The sequence below is a fragment of the Centroberyx gerrardi genome, chromosome 5, assembly GCF_048128805.1.
Source record: "Centroberyx gerrardi isolate f3 chromosome 5, fCenGer3.hap1.cur.20231027, whole genome shotgun sequence".
NCBI lineage: Eukaryota > Metazoa > Chordata > Actinopteri > Beryciformes > Berycidae > Centroberyx > Centroberyx gerrardi.
This window is the reverse complement of record NC_136001.1, coordinates 18,796,879-18,812,058: the sequence shown is the minus strand read 5'-3', so window position 1 is coordinate 18,812,058 and position 15,180 is coordinate 18,796,879. Positions and strand designations below refer to the sequence as shown.

The 15,180-nt window shown below is 40.3% G+C and overlaps 1 protein-coding gene across 1 annotated transcript; it reads right to left on the bottom strand.

The window, feature by feature from the left end:
• Positions 1–1,993: 1,993 nt before the first annotated feature.
• Positions 1,994–14,528, bottom strand: LOC139922247 (myosin heavy chain, fast skeletal muscle-like). Its single transcript, XM_071912706.2, has 40 exons — positions 14,477–14,528; positions 13,723–13,938; positions 13,055–13,198; positions 12,808–12,964; positions 12,461–12,488; positions 12,101–12,212; positions 11,918–12,010; positions 11,746–11,809; positions 11,550–11,648; positions 11,348–11,451; positions 11,066–11,204; positions 10,805–10,923; positions 10,423–10,572; positions 10,150–10,320; positions 9,757–10,063; positions 9,586–9,653; positions 9,400–9,487; positions 9,126–9,243; positions 8,913–9,036; positions 8,650–8,786; positions 8,259–8,514; positions 7,912–8,154; positions 7,647–7,823; positions 7,426–7,571; positions 7,241–7,331; positions 6,770–7,159; positions 6,569–6,695; positions 6,346–6,464; positions 6,056–6,252; positions 5,787–5,970; positions 5,536–5,701; positions 5,236–5,360; positions 4,357–4,665; positions 4,075–4,278; positions 3,854–3,979; positions 3,578–3,748; positions 3,385–3,489; positions 3,202–3,297; positions 2,519–2,650; positions 1,994–2,123 (listed from the first exon to the last, which is right to left on the bottom strand). Exons 2-40 carry the CDS (start codon positions 13,924–13,926, stop codon positions 2,103–2,105), a joined length of 5,811 nt encoding a protein of 1,936 aa, XP_071768807.2. The 5' UTR covers positions 13,927–13,938; positions 14,477–14,528; the 3' UTR covers positions 1,994–2,102.
• Between the last annotated feature and the right edge of the window lie 652 nt (positions 14,529–15,180).

Below are 15,180 nucleotides of genomic sequence, written 5' to 3'. Positions count from 1 at the left end.
ACAATATCTCATTTAGACATGATATCAGACCATTGCTGTTTGGCTCAGGAGTTTGAATCTTATTGTCATATTCATGCAGAGCATCATGTGAGGCATATCTGCTAGAGAGACAGAGGCTCATCTCACACACGTTCAAAGTCGAACATACAAGAACACTGAGCAGAAGAACTTCAGCAGAGACAAGGACTGATTTAGGTCTACACTGCAGAATATGATATCCTTTCTGGGTAAAACTGGTTTTAATTGCAATTTATGAAAGAGAAGAACTATATATAATATCAAATGTTCTGTCTGATTATATTATGTTGTCGTTTTTAGTCTAAACTCTAAACTCCAACTAGTTACAAATGTGATAAAATGTTTCTGTATTAAGGTATGTGTTGACCACATTCAAAGCTTTTCCTCTTAAAGCATATTGCCTTGTGAGATAGTGGAATTACAGATGTTCAGTGGGTAGTTTGGTTCAAGGCTATGATCAAATATTATACACTTTTAAGAACTGCTAAAATACTGTGACTAATTCAGTTGTGAACTTTTTTTTAGCAGTAGGCTACTGCTGTAGGCTGCTGTCTCCTATAGGGCTGAAGCGGCTTCAAAGCAGAGTAAGTCTTTATAAGGCAAACCCATGCAGGGGGCACTAGAGTGTGAGTTGTTTTGTACTGTTTCTATTGGTTTTCTTTTTTTGTGAATTCAGTACTTCCCACAGTTGGACAGAATAACCGGGCTTTGAGGAGAATCTAACATTGAGCAGTCTCTAGAATTGTTCAGTATTCTGAGAAAAATACCACTCGTGCATCCTTAACTGGCTACTAATAATTCTGCATACGAAATGTGACCTTTTATACCGATTAGCTAGACAAATATTCTTAAAATGCTTGACTAGTTCCACTTGTGTTTGGTAGACAGCTCACTAATAGTAATAGTAGTGGCTGTCATGAAAGATGCCAAAAATGTGGGAGCAAACAGGTGCACAAAGATTAGTGGTGGAACAGGGCAGGAGTGCCTTGTGGTTCACAGCTGTCATTTGTCACAATGCTAATGAAATGTCTCTCCTACAGAGGAAGCACAAAGTACTGTGTTTTGTTTTTTGTTTTTTTACAGCATTTTACTGCCAGGCTGCCGCCTTGCCCCAAAGGATTATGAGGAATTCTCTCCTCTGCTGCCGCGAGGTGCGGGGATACAATATGCAATACACACTCAGTTCATCTTGACTCTGTCACTTGCCTCACAATCGGTAGCTACTGATTGATGTTTTTTAAAACATAATGCATCTACTTATACAGTATGTGACATTTTAGATTAGTGCCATGAGGATTGTGCTGTTAAAAAGTCTACTTGTTGCATTTTCACTGCTCTCCATCCCATCACAACTTGCCCAATATTCAAGGTGAGAGACACCATGCACAGGTATGTGACAGGTGTGCTGAACATGATATTTATGCTGAATTCATCATTTTAAAAGGACAAATTGGGAATTTTTGTCTTAAAGATAAAAGTATTTATATTTGCTCTAAGTTAAAGCCATCAGTCAACAGTAAAGGCCTTGGCACATCACCCTAACTGTTTGAAGTGTGCATGGTGTGTGAATTTGATTCACTGCAAAGAGGTCCTTGAATCTCATCCTCACGCCTACTAAGTGTAAAAGTTGGGTTAATATAAATTGGGTTAATATAATTCCTTATCCTACTTTATGTGAAATTTCTACTGACTTTGGTAGTTGTGACATTTCTGTCAGGTGACTGAAAAAAACAAAAGTAAATTCTGTGTGGCTCAATTGGTAAATCAAATCCTGGGCTGAGCAACCATAAACCTAGACTCAATACCATAATCATACTATTTAACATTTGGTTCCTGGAAAAGAGAAGACTTCTCAGTTCTGAAGAGTATAGCGCACGCTAACCTGCACTTTTTCATATTCTCTTTGGTGCTTCAATCATAGAACCAAGTGGCAACACTTTAGTTTTCGTATACAAAGAAAACTTCAAAGGCAGCAGACTGACAAGAGAATTTATTGAATGTAGACCTACATTATTCAGTGAGAGCAGTTCAATGAAAACTCATATTTTATGATTCTCATTGATGTCTCTCATTGAGGTTGCAGCTTATTCTTCGGCATCCTTTCCCTAAATGGATAAAAAAAAATCATATCATAACTGACCTTTGGCCTATGACAGGAACATTTTGCCAGACTGATGTCAGAAAAAATATTTTGTCAAGCAACAGGCAGCTTTCACTTGGGCCATTTAACATCCCATTGGAATTGAAATGAATGTGCGCTGGAAGGGGATGTAAAATGGCCACGGCAGGGTACTGATACATCAAGTGAAAGCAACAGATGTTATTACTGTCTGGAACTGTCAAGCAACATTAGCTTGTTGAATCATTTATGCTGCTTTCATGTAACATTGCATGCTTGCCTATAATTTAGTGTATGTATCATCAATGACAGCCTGTACTGTTAAAACAGCTCACTGTGTGCATTTCAAGAGTCCTATAATTCAACAGGTGTATTACGTACTTTGCCAATTTCGCGGCTCTTGGCCCTCAGCTTGTTGACCTGGGACTCGGCGATGTCAGCGCGCTCCTGAGCCTCCTCCATCTCATGCTGAACCTTCCTGTACCTGGTCAGGTGAGAGTTGGCCTGCTCCTCCTGTTAGGAAATTGAGCACTGCAATCAATATTCATTCAGTCTGAAGATAAGAAGATATATTACTTCTGCTAATGAATCAGCCAACTGATTCCACAGTAAGTTTTTAGTGTCAAAAGTTTATACAGAAACAAACAGTGGTATGGTTTCAAATCATGTTATATGCATTATACGTTTCTTGCTATTTTCATATAACAATGTTATGAGATATATGGTGGGTGAAATGGGTGAGGAGAAGGTTACTTCTTAAGCTCAATGAAGCACCAGAAACCTAATTGTTAGTGGAAAAGTGAACTTGAAATTGTTTCGGATTACTTGAAAGTGAATGAGTAATGCTCTTCCCTCCCACAGCAATTACAGTCGAGGTGCACCATGAGCTAAGCAAGCTGCTCGTTTTCCAACAGAAGAAGACAGTGTTTGTATTTGGCAGCGCCCAGGTAAGAGTGTATGTAACTGTGCACTAAGCAAGGTGGTGAAAAAGAGCTTGTGTATTGTGCTCAGTAAGTCTTCCGGGATAAATAAAGGTATAAAACAAACAGGGTCAACAGACTTACAGCCTCCTCAGCCTGCCTCTTGTAGGCCTTCACTTTCAGCTGCAGCTTGTCCACCAGATCCTGAAGCCTGGTAACGTTCTTCTTGTCCTCCTCAGTCTGCAGTTAACAGGAACTCATGAGTAAAATCTCTTAAGGTGCACCTTTGTCAGAAGACCGTACCAATCCAGTGAAAAACAGAACTACCTGGTAGGTGAGCTCCTTCACTCTTCTCTCATATTTACGAACACCTTTGACAGCATCTGCACCACGTCTCTGCTCAGCCTCAACTTCAGACTCAAGCTCACGAACCTGAAATATGACCAATTCTATTACTGAGATAGAAGATTTAAGGTTGAAAAAAAGTTGAAATGACGTTGCAGAGCAAATTCATTTTTACCCTAGCCTCCAGTTTCTGGAGCTGCTTCTTGCCGCCCTTCATGGCCAGGTTCTCAGCCTCATCCAGGCGGTGCTGCAGGTCCTTGACTGTGACCTCCAGGTTCTTCTTCATCCTCTCCAGATGAGAGCTGGTGTCCTGCTCCTTCTTCAACTCTTCTGCCATCATGGCAGCCTAAAATATGGCAACCATGACAACAGCAATGACTTCCCCACAGCAAATAAAAAGCAACACGAAAGTGCATAAAGAAGAATTTTACATAAACCAGTTATGACTCACATCAGTGATGGCCTTCTTGGCCTTTTCTTCAGCATTTCTTGCTTCCTGGACAGAATCCTCCACCTCACCTTGGATCTGAACAAGATCAGCCTCCAACTTCTTCTTGGTGTTGATGAGGCTGGTATTCTAAGGTTAATATGAAAGATGATGATTTTGCTTAACGTTGAAACCCAGAACAATAACATTTATATTCCCTCTTGTTAATCGACCTCTGTCAATACCTGGGAGTGCAGCAGCCCCACACGCTCACTGGCATCAACCAGCTCCTGTTCAGCTGTTTTGCGGCTTCTCTCTGTCTGCTCCAAGGCAGCTCTCAGCTCCTCGATTTCAGCCAGCATCAGGTTGTTCCTGCGCTCCACCATGGCAACTTGCTCCCTCATGTCTTCCTGTCCTCTTATGGCATCATCAAGGTGCAGTTGGGCATCCTATAATAATAAAAAACCTTTGTAATGTAATGTAAATAAAGTAAACTCAAAAACGAATTTAGTTAAGTAAGCTTGTACCTTAAGCTGTCCCTGGACATTTCTCAGCTGTTTCTGGGCTTCAGCAGCCTGGCGGTTGGCATGGCTCAGCTGAACCTCCATCTCATTGAGGTCTCCCTCCATCTTCTTCTTGATTCTCAGGGCGTCGTTCCTGCTCCTGACCTCAGCATCCAAAGTGCTCTGCATGGACTCGATCACTCTCTGACTGTTCCTCTTGATCTGCTCTATCTCCTCATCCTTCTCCGCAAGTCTCCGATCAATTTCACCCTTGAGTTGGGTGAGCTCCAGCTGAACACGGAGAATCTTGGATTCCTCATGCTCCAGGGTAGCCTGTGAAAAAATGTGATCTACGTCAACTGGAGGTAAACTAACATTAGTAGAGCACATAACAATTCATTCATTGACAAGACAAGATGAGACCAAGGCCTTTGCAAGTTGAGTCTCACACTAGACCTACGAATGCTATAATATTGTACTAGTATTTTGAAACTGCTTTATAACTAGAGCAGAATATGAATACAAACGGGCACAATCCCCTTGTTTTTTTTTGTTATTTCAGATTGTGTATCCATGCTTCATATTCTCACTAAACTTTGGTCTAGAATTTGAATACATTTCGGTATTCTTTTTAAGATTTATTTTCAGGCATTTTATGCTTTATTGACAGATATATATAGTGAGAGAGAGACAGGAAGGTATGGGAGAGAAAGAGGTGAGGACATGCAGCAAATGACTGCGGGCTGGATTCGAACCCGGGTCGCTGCGGGAAGGACTGAGCCTTATATGGTACGTGCTCTACTCGGTGAGCCACATTTTGGTATTCTAAACAAAGCGGTTTGGATAAAGTAACTTTTACTGTCTTTGTAACTATAAGCGATGATGATTATGATTCAACTTTACCTCTGCTTCCTCCAGAGCAGTCTGGATTTCTGTCTTCTCACTCTCCACTGTCTTCTTCCCCTTCTCAAGCTCATGAATTGTCTTGCCTGTCTCTCCAATTTGTTCAGTCAAATCTGAGATTTCCTCTGTTGGAGCAGTGTGCAGATTAGTATGGAAAAGGCATAATAATTACAAATATTAAGCAATTTGAAAAACATTTTATGTGTATGAAACAAAGTAAAGTAATGGAGATACTGGTTTTTGAACTGTTGTCTTTTGGGGAAAAAAGTAAATAATCACAAACAAGATTTGTTGGCTTACGTTGCAGGTTCTTGTTCTCCCTCTTCAGGGTCTCCAGGTGGTCCAGAGCTTCTTCATATGAGTTCTTCATCTTGAACATCTCAGTGCTGAGAGAACGAGCCTCTTTCTGAGCTCCCTCCAGCTCTGCCTGGCTCTCCTCATACTTCTGCTTCCATTCTGCCAAAACCTGGGAATTCAATTATTCACATGAGAAAGTGGCTCAATGATTAATTTTTTTGTTGCAAACTTCAAGCTGATAGTGGATCAAATACCTTGTCAAAGTTCCTCTGCTTCTTGTCAAGGTTAGCAGCCAAAGCATTAGCTCTCTCCACATCGATCATCAGGTCTTCCACTTCACCCTGCAGTCTCTGTTTCGTCTTTTCCAGAGAGGCACATTTTGCGTTCACAGCCTCAATTGATTCCTCAGCATCCTGGAGGCGCTGGGCAAGCTTTTTCCTGTAAAAACAGGCAAACTTGTTTTATGATGATTATCAGAATCAATACATGTGGAAGCTGTATGATTTCAGAGTTATCCAATTACTTTGCCTCCTCAAGCTCCTCAGTGCGCTGGATAGCATCAGTCTCATATTTGCTCCTCCACTGAGCCACCTCGCTGTTGGCCTTGGATAATCCACGCTGCAGCTCAGATTTGGCCTCCTGCTCCTCCTCATACTGCTCTCTGAGCAGTTCGCAGTCATGACGAGCTGACTGAACAGCATGAGCCAGGGCATTCTTGGCCTTTGATTCAAATAAGAGTCTGATTAACATTTGTTACTAATCTTTTGGTGGCTTTTTTCCTGTGATTATCCTGATGATTTCATATCCCATTACCTTAACTTCCTCCTCAATGTGCCTCTTCAGCTCTTCAATCTGCTGGGTGTAAGCCTGCTTGCCCCTCGTCAGCTGAGAAACAAGAGCTTCTTTCTCTTCTAGCTGACGCCCAAATTCACCTAATTAAAGGTATTTATGACTGTACATTAGAACAGATGTACAACAAAAAATGTTACTAATGAAAATGTCAGCTGAATATGTACACATTCGGCTCTATTCATACCATTTTCTGTTTGAAGTCTTGCTCTTTGTGCACTTATGTCATTCAGTTGACGAACATGTTCATCATTCTTGGTTTTGAGCTCACTTAGCTGATCTTCTAATGTCCTGCACATCTTTTCAAGATTACCCTGTTGAAATAATACATTTATTAGTATCAAATTATGACTTTTTCTCCCCCCTTATGAAAATGTGGCACTCTTACCTTTGCTTTTGCAACAGCCTCCATATTGCTTGAGAGGTCATCAATCTCCATTTTGAATTCACTTTTCTCTTTCTCCAGCTTCTGTTTGACACGCTGAAGGTTATCAATCTGCTCTCCCAGTTCTGCCACACTGTCAGCCTGCTTCTTGCGGAGAGCTGCAGCGGTGGCTTCGTGCTGCAGCGTGGACTCTTCAAGATCACGACGCAGCTTCTGGAACTCAACCTCACGCTTCTTGTTCATCTCGATCTGAACAGATGTTGCTCCACCAGCTTCCTCAAGCCTCTCACTGATCTCCTCAAGTTCCCTGGAGAGATCGGACCTCTGCTTCTCCACCTTGGCCCGAGCAGCACGCTCAGCCTCAATCTCCTCCTCCAGCTCCTCAATACGAGCCTGAAAAACATGCGGTAATTGTAAATTGTTCACAATATTTGATTGTTCTCTTGCTTTGTTTAACCCTTGTCTAAGTTATACCTGGAGTTCCTTTATCTTTTTCTGGAGCTGGGCTCCAAGGGATTGCTCATCCTCAATCTTACTCAGGAGCTGGCTTGTCTCAAAGTCCTTCCTGTAGTGGATGAAATTAATTCAGCTCATTAAAGTTGGGGTTTTTACTAGAGCCCCTCATACAATAATATAAATTGCTATTTTTTGATTCTTACTTCTTTATTTTCTCATCAGACTGCTGCTTGTCATTCTCCAGATCCATTATGGTCTCCTGGGCCAGTTTCAGATCTCCTTCAAGCTTCCTTTTAGCTCGCTCAAGGTCCATACGAAGCTTCTTCTCTTGCTCCAAAGAACCTTCAAGCTGTCATGGATAGAGATGTTTAGTATATTATTGGTATCTTCAGCATTCAATTGTTTTAAAATGTGAATTACTCACGTCATCGACTTGCTGTTCCAGCTTGGTCTTGGCCTTAGTCAGAGTGTTGACTTTGTCTTCCTCTGCCTGAAGATCATCAAGTGTCTGCTGATGCGCCTCTTGGAGGGCTTTCTTCTCCTTCGTCAGCTTGGCAATGATTTCATCTTGAGAAGTCATCTCCTCTGTAAGGTTTTTGACCTATACAATTTGATATGAATTTAAATTAACAAGGGTTTTCAATCTATATTGAAGTAAAAACAGATTATTAAAAGATAGATCTTGTAACCTTGTTCTCAGTGGCATGTTTTTCCTTTTCCACTTTGGCCAGAGTGAGCTCCAAGTCATCAATGTCTTTCTTCAGCTCAGAGCATTCATCCTCCAGCTTCCTCTTCTTTGCAGTCAGCTCAGCATTGACCTCCTCCTCATCCTCCAGTCTCTCAGATGTCTCTTTGAGTTTGGCCTCGAGCTGGATCTTACTCTTAATGAGCCCCTCACACCTTTCCTCTGCATCAGAAAGGTTTTCTGTTTCCTAAAAGTCAATGCAAGCAGGTTCAGTTCATTATCAAATCAATCATTTTATGTATTTACAGAACATGCAGAAATGAAAACACACATTGCGGTGATTCCACTTACAGACTGCACTTGTAACAAGAGGTCATTCTTTTCCTGCAGCAGGGAAACCATCTTTTCTTCAAGCTCTTTCTTCTTGGCCAGAGCCTTCGCAAGATCTTCCTTTGTTTTTTCAAAGGTCTCTTTCATTTGAGCCATCTCCTTCTCGGTCTCTGCACTCTTCAGCAGAGGCTTAATTTTGAAGTACAGCTTCATCCATGGCCAGGTTTTGACGTTCATGAATGAGCGGATGTTGTATTGGATGGAGAAAACGGACTCTCTTACAAAAATAAAGGAAATATTGTGTTAGGGATATTTTATTGTACATTTAAGTCATGCACATTTTGATTTAGTTTAGCTGTTAACCAGACTGGCAGTATATGTCAGATATCTACAAAAATAACATTCAGTTTACCTCCTTTCCATCATCTTGACAAACTCTCTCCTCATAACGTATCCTCTGCAGAGAGCCTGAGTCATGGTCACCAGCTCAGCCAGTTTCTCATCTCTCATCTCCTCTAGCGTACCCAGCAGGCCAGCTTTGAAGAATACCTGAGAGCCAAATATTATCAGGTTGTTAATTAATGATGATGGTTGAAGCTAAATGTTTATCTCACAGGCTGTTGTGACATACAGTATGTAAAGACAGCCTTTGGAGGAAAGTGTTGCCTACACTACCTTAGTATGCCCAAACTTGTACTGAGAGTGGTCCACATTGATGGAACCCAGCAGTTTCTCTGAGGCCTTCTTGTTGTCGATGAACTGTCCCTCTGGGATGACGCTGGCATTCAATACTTTGTATCTAAAACAGTAATGATTTAGTTTGGTTAGAACACGCGTTTGAAGACAGTAAACAATATCCAATAACTATCTATATTATATTCCAACTACCTCTGCTTGAAGTCACCATAGAGGATTCTGCTGGGGAAACCCTTTCTGCAGATTCTGATACCTTCCAGTACACCGTTACACCTCAGCTGGTGGATGACCAGGAAGTTCTCCATAAGACCTATAATATATTGTTTAATAAAGTCATTTTTCAAACACTATAGTCCTACCAGAAACAGTCAAAGCACATGGTAGCTTTTCTTTGATTGGCTTTTTGTCTCCCATTTCTTTTGTCTTATTAACCATCAACATACTTGACAAAGAGCACATACTGTACCTGGAGTCTTTGATTCATTGGGAATCAAGCAGCGCACAAAATGAGGATGTGTGCTCCTCAAATTGGTCATCAGCTTGCCCAAATTCTCCTGAATAATTAAACAAAAATTGTAAATACATGAAATTAGACATAAATGCTATTACATGTATCAATGCAGCCAAATTACATGTGTCCAATATACAGTACCCTGAACAGAGCAGACACAGTCTGGAAGGAACCACCCTTCTTCTTGCCAGCCTTCTTACCACTCTCAGCTGTCAGTGGAATGACAATTGCATTTGTATGATTAAATTCAACATAAGTGATGAATTTGCAATTTAACTATCTCATCAAGTGTAGATAGATCACAGAATGTACCTTCTGATCCACCATGGGATATATAAAGGAAGGCCAGCAGTTTGACTGAAGACTTCTGGTAGAGTTGAACAACTGAGTCATTCAGGGGGTCCTTATTTTTGTCAAGCCATCCATTAATGTTGTAGTCCACAGTGCCGGCATAGTGCACCAAAGAGAAGTGAGCCTCAGCCTTGCCTTTGGCTGGCTTTGGTTTCTCAAAGGCCTTGGTTTTGCCAAGATGCTGGTCATGTAGCTTGTTCTTGAAGGTAGTGTCTGAAGCCTTGGGGAACATGCACTCCTCTTCAAGGATGGAGAAGATGCCCATTGGCTGTCACAATGAAAATCATTATTAAAAAAACAGACTTTAAAGCGATCAGATTGTTCTTTGTTTTGAATATATAGCATGTGACCCACCTTCTCAATAAGCTCAATACAGGCAGCCAGATCCATACCAAAGTCAATGAACTCCCATTCAATTCCCTCTTTCTTGTACTCTTCTTGCTCCAGGACAAACATGTGGTGGTTGAAGAACTGTTGCAGTTTCTCATTGGTGAAGTTGATGCACAGCTGCTCCAAGCTGTTGAACTGATTTTCAAAAAGATTTTCAAAAACAAAGCCAAGGTAATTGCTTAATGATAAATGAAGAACTTTATGAAAATGCAGTTTTTGCTCAGCAAAAATACTTACATCAAAGATTTCAAATCCAGCAATGTCTAGCACACCAATGAAGAACTGTCTTGGCTGCTTTGTGTCCAACATCTCATTGATACGGACGACCATCCACAGGAACATTTTCTCATAGACAGACTTGCAGAGAGCCATTACAGCGTTGTTGACCTGATTTTACAAATGAATGATATAACATTAACAGGGTTGAAATGTTTTGTTGTCTTTTTTTCTTTTTGTTGATTTTCTTGCTGTTCCAGTCTCAATTAAATGTTTATTATAGTAACCTGTAATCTGTCAGTGTTGCAACAACAAACAATAAATTGATTCAAAGTTACATTGGTTGAATAGACTAAAAAGCATACAGAACTGCAATCTATAGGACTATATGAGAGTATATTACCTGTGGGACAGTCTGACCCTTAGTCACCATCTCATTTCCGACTTTCACCCTCGGGTAACACAGTGCCTTGAGCACATCAGCAGAGTTCAGGCCCATGAGATATGAGATTTTATCAGCAACTGTAAAGAAGAGAGAAATCAGAGATAACATTGTTGCTGTGTAGGGTTTAGAGTCTAGGCTATGGACGATTTCATGACTGTTTACTAGTTTTTGCAAAATTACTGCAATTAATAAACAAAGGAAAAGGAAAGAGTGGCATACCCTCGGTGCCATCAGGCTCAGCCTGCTCTTCACGTTGTTTCTGCTTGAACTTCATGTTGCCATGGTGCATCACAGCTCCAGTCAGCTTGTAGATGCCGATCTTCTCCTCCGCAGTGAAGCCCAGGATGTCAATGGCAGTCTGTGAGTATCGAAAGAAAACAAAACCATTGTTTTGAATAAGTGTTGCTTTCAGAGAGTAAATTAAAACATTCTCAAATGCATACAATTTTTTTTTTGCAAAAAATGTGAATTGTGAATTGTATCATGTTATAATTTTCTTACATCAGTGGCGATGAACTCCTCAATATCATTGATACTCTTGACTGTGATTTCACCCTGACTGATCATGTGGTAGTCATACGGGTTGGTGGTGATCAGAAGAGCCTCTGAAAGAAACAACCATGGTTAATCCTGGCAGGTAATCCTGGCCGCTGCAGGTGCCATAATAATGCCATTATGGCATTTAAAATTCAAAATCTCATACCCAGCAGCTCAGGTTTGTGGCCCGTCATGAGCTGATAGAAGATGTGGTAGCTTCTCTCAGCAGACAGCTGGAATGTCACTCTAGACTTCTCCAGCAGGTCTGTTGTTCAGACAGCACACAGTATTACAGTTAGACACGTGGTCAGTGAGCTGAAGGTATACAACAAACTGTGGCATAGCTAAGTTTCTAGCCTTACATGTTTCAATGTCTGCTGAGGCCAGCTTTCCACTTGTTCCAAAATGGATTCTGATGAATTTACCCTAAATAAAAAATACACTGCAATTTAGAATTTATATTTTGTTTGCAATATGACATTTCTGATTCTGTTATCGTTGATATTGATTAAAAAGACTTGTGTCAGCACTTACAAAACGGGAGGAGTTGTCATTCCTCACAGTCTTGGCATTACCGTAGGCCTCCAGCAGGGGATTGGCTGCAATGATCTGATCTTCCAGTGACCCCTAGAGATAACATTCATTAAGTCTGAGCAATATATGATTTTATGATTGCAAGTATATGATTTAATATTAAGATTGCTCTTCTTCTCCAACCTGCATCTTGCTGCTAGTTTGCTCTTGTTTCTTTCCTCCAGCCACTGCAATTGTCGCAAAGTACTGGATGACACGCTTGGTGTTGACAGTCTTCCCTGCACCAGATTCTCCACTTTGAACAGAAATACAAGGCAATTAGCACTGAAACCTATTGGTTTGTTAAACTCAACAAATCTTGAAAGAAACTCTACACTTGGTCAGACTATTGGTGTGCTGTATGCTGTCCAGTCTATGTTATGTTGTCCTGTCAATGTTAAAAAAAAAGATATTGTTCCATCAACATGCAACTATATACTGTATTGATCACAGGCTTAAGTAAAGTCACTCATTTGTAAAACTGTGTATAAGAAGCAAACTCACGTGATGAGGATAGACTGATTCTCACGGTCTGTGGAAAAGTAACATATTTTTAGGTTGTTTGATTGATAGGTACCGGTATGTTTCACATGTTCTGCTTTGTGTTTATTATTTAGTAAATGGATAACCATTGCCATAAAGATATACCCAATAATATGGTGTTATACCATCATTGTAGGACAAGTTACTTCAAAATTGATTATCAAAAAAAGGGGTTCTGATTAACTAGTACTTGCACAGCATGTCCTCAAGTGTTCTATAAATACATCTTTTGTAAGTTGCAAACTTTTTTTATATACTGTACACTGTGATTGTTTTTTTTCGTAAAATGTTGTCCCATTTCTCCATACCTGTGAGCATGAACTGATAGGCGTTGTCAGAGATGGAGAAGATGTGGGGTGGAGCCTCAATCCTCTTTTTGCCTCTGTATGCTGATACAACCTTAGCGTCATACACTGGGAGCCACTTGTAGGGGTTCACAGTGACGCAGAACAGCCCAGAGTAGGTCTGCAGCAACAGAGAGGATTGTTACTCCTATTTATTCATCCAACGTTTCATCTACTGATGTATTGATTAGACTTTTCGGTTCAAACTCACGTAGATCATCCATGCTGCATAGCGCTCTTTGAGGTTATACAGCACAGCGGGCTCATTGAGGTGGGTCATCATGGCCATGTCCTCAATCTTGTCATACTTTGGAGGATTCATGGGGTGGACGTCAACATCTTTTACAGTGATGCTCTAGACCAAGAGAGACAGAAGGCACAGAAGTGAGGAGTTAAGTTATAATAGTGGACTGGTGTAGATACTCTGTCATTATTCATATTCTGTTATTATTCATACTGTATAGGCAGAGATTACAATGAAAAAAAAACATGGAAAAAAAAATGATATGCAGGGCACTCCAAAATCAGTTTAGGACTTTTCCTATAAATGGCTTATCACAGAGAAAAGATAAAACAAAAATATACTCTTCATGCACTTTTACATAAACCAATTTTTAAAAACTTTTTAAACTGAATTTCAAATGCCTTGTTTTTCCGTCACAAAAACAAAATTTAAATTGAGCACCCAGTCCTACATTAACAGTTGTATTCAAGCATCTTATCCCCAAGTGAAACCACATCAGCCTCAGGGTTACTGTAAATTGCATCAATTCAGTTTGTACATAAACAGTTTTTGACAGTGAATTAAAAAGTGATGTGATCTAAAATATGATATTGCACTTGGCATTACATTTTAGATTTCAATGCTATCACTCTCACCTTTCCACACAGAGTGTCAACCGTGGCTTTGCCACCATCTCTCTTCACAAGTTTCCCCTTGAGGTACATCTCACCCGGCTCAGCCACATAGTAAGCTGTTTTAGCATCAAATGGAGTGTTTTGAGCCTCAATTCTCTCTCTCTCTGGCTTCCGGAGGAAAACGGCCGCCGGGCCAAAACACTCCATCTCTGCGTCAGTGCTCATGATGGCACCTTACTTTGGGATTGGAGAAGAAGAGGGAAATTCTGTTCAATTTAATTAGAATGTAGAGAACAGAGCAATATGGGCATCATTATATTTTTACAACTGTATGTTTCATTCAGTCAGTGACAAAGTTAGACCATGTGTACACATACACAAGCTACATTTTCAGTTTATGTTACAACAGAATGACTTCATATTTAAGTTTTCCATTAACTGTACAGCATCATTGTTGATGCCAGGACTTCTTATATGTGCCACAACCTCCAAAAGTCTCAGACACACTTAGTGATAAGTAGAAATAGGCAGCAACAATATAACTAGTATTGTCAATGGCTGATTATTAACCATGACTTTAAAAAAAAAAAAAGCATCACAATCTATTAACATCATCAACAAATAAGAAAACAGACACAAGGTGAGAGATAACTCACAAGTAGAAATTCCTATATTCAAGTAAAGTTTTTCACGTGGGCACTAAGTACTCAGAGTACTGAGCCATTAGTTAAAACATTTTTTTGGATACTTTAAAAGATTGGCAAGAACAATTTACCTTGTTTCCTCCCTCCAGAAGAACAGATATGATGCTGGTTTATGAGGATTCTGAGGAAAGACAAATAAGTTTGAATTAATAATTATTATTGTGTATTTAAAAGTTAACTTACTGTACACTGAAATCCTGGCATAAAGCAGCTCTGTATTCCCTTTGTGGTGTATGCAAGTATCTTGCCAATAAGTGGTCATGCCCAGCATTGTTCATTAAGCTGTTGGCTTTCCCCATGCTAATAAAAGACTGCAACTCACTCACCTTGACTGGTTGCCTGTCAGTCCTTGGGGGCGCTCAGTGTTGCTTCTTATATAGAGAGATGAGTGTTCAGTCAGCAGAAATGACTTGCTTTATTTGGTCATGTTTACGTATGTCACGTTTAGCCATGTATTTTGGCCACAAATCAGATCTCTTGCATCTTCTATCACTAGTCTACACTGACTAGTTTGTATTTATCACACATTAAACTCCCATCACGTATGCTATTCATGAATCATTAGTTTACAATGGCAGATCTTAGGCATTGGTAAGCATTTAAATTGCAAAGAGACTGTACTGTTCGTTCCAAAATGATTGTCATTACGGTTCATTAGCCTGTTCAACTGGCCATAGTTTCCCATTGCTGTCATCACCAAATAAACCGAGCATTATCAACTAAGCCATACTAGACCAGATGCCAATGGGATGTTTTTCTCAGTCATTCATAAAGG

Excerpts from the sequence above, each read along its gene's own strand:
- LOC139922247 (XM_071912706.2), bottom strand. The coding sequence starts at position 13,926 with ATGAGCACTGACGCAGAGATGGAGTGTTTTGGCCCGGCGGCCGTTTTC. Across the intron at positions 11,452-11,549 it reads CCACAAACCTGAGCTGCTGG|AGGCTCTTCTGATCACCACC; the intron begins GTATGAGATTTT and ends TGTTTCTTTCAG. Across the intron at positions 4,666-5,235 it reads CTGCTCTGGAGGAAGCAGAG|GCTACCCTGGAGCATGAGGA; the intron begins GTAAAGTTGAAT and ends ATTTTTTCACAG.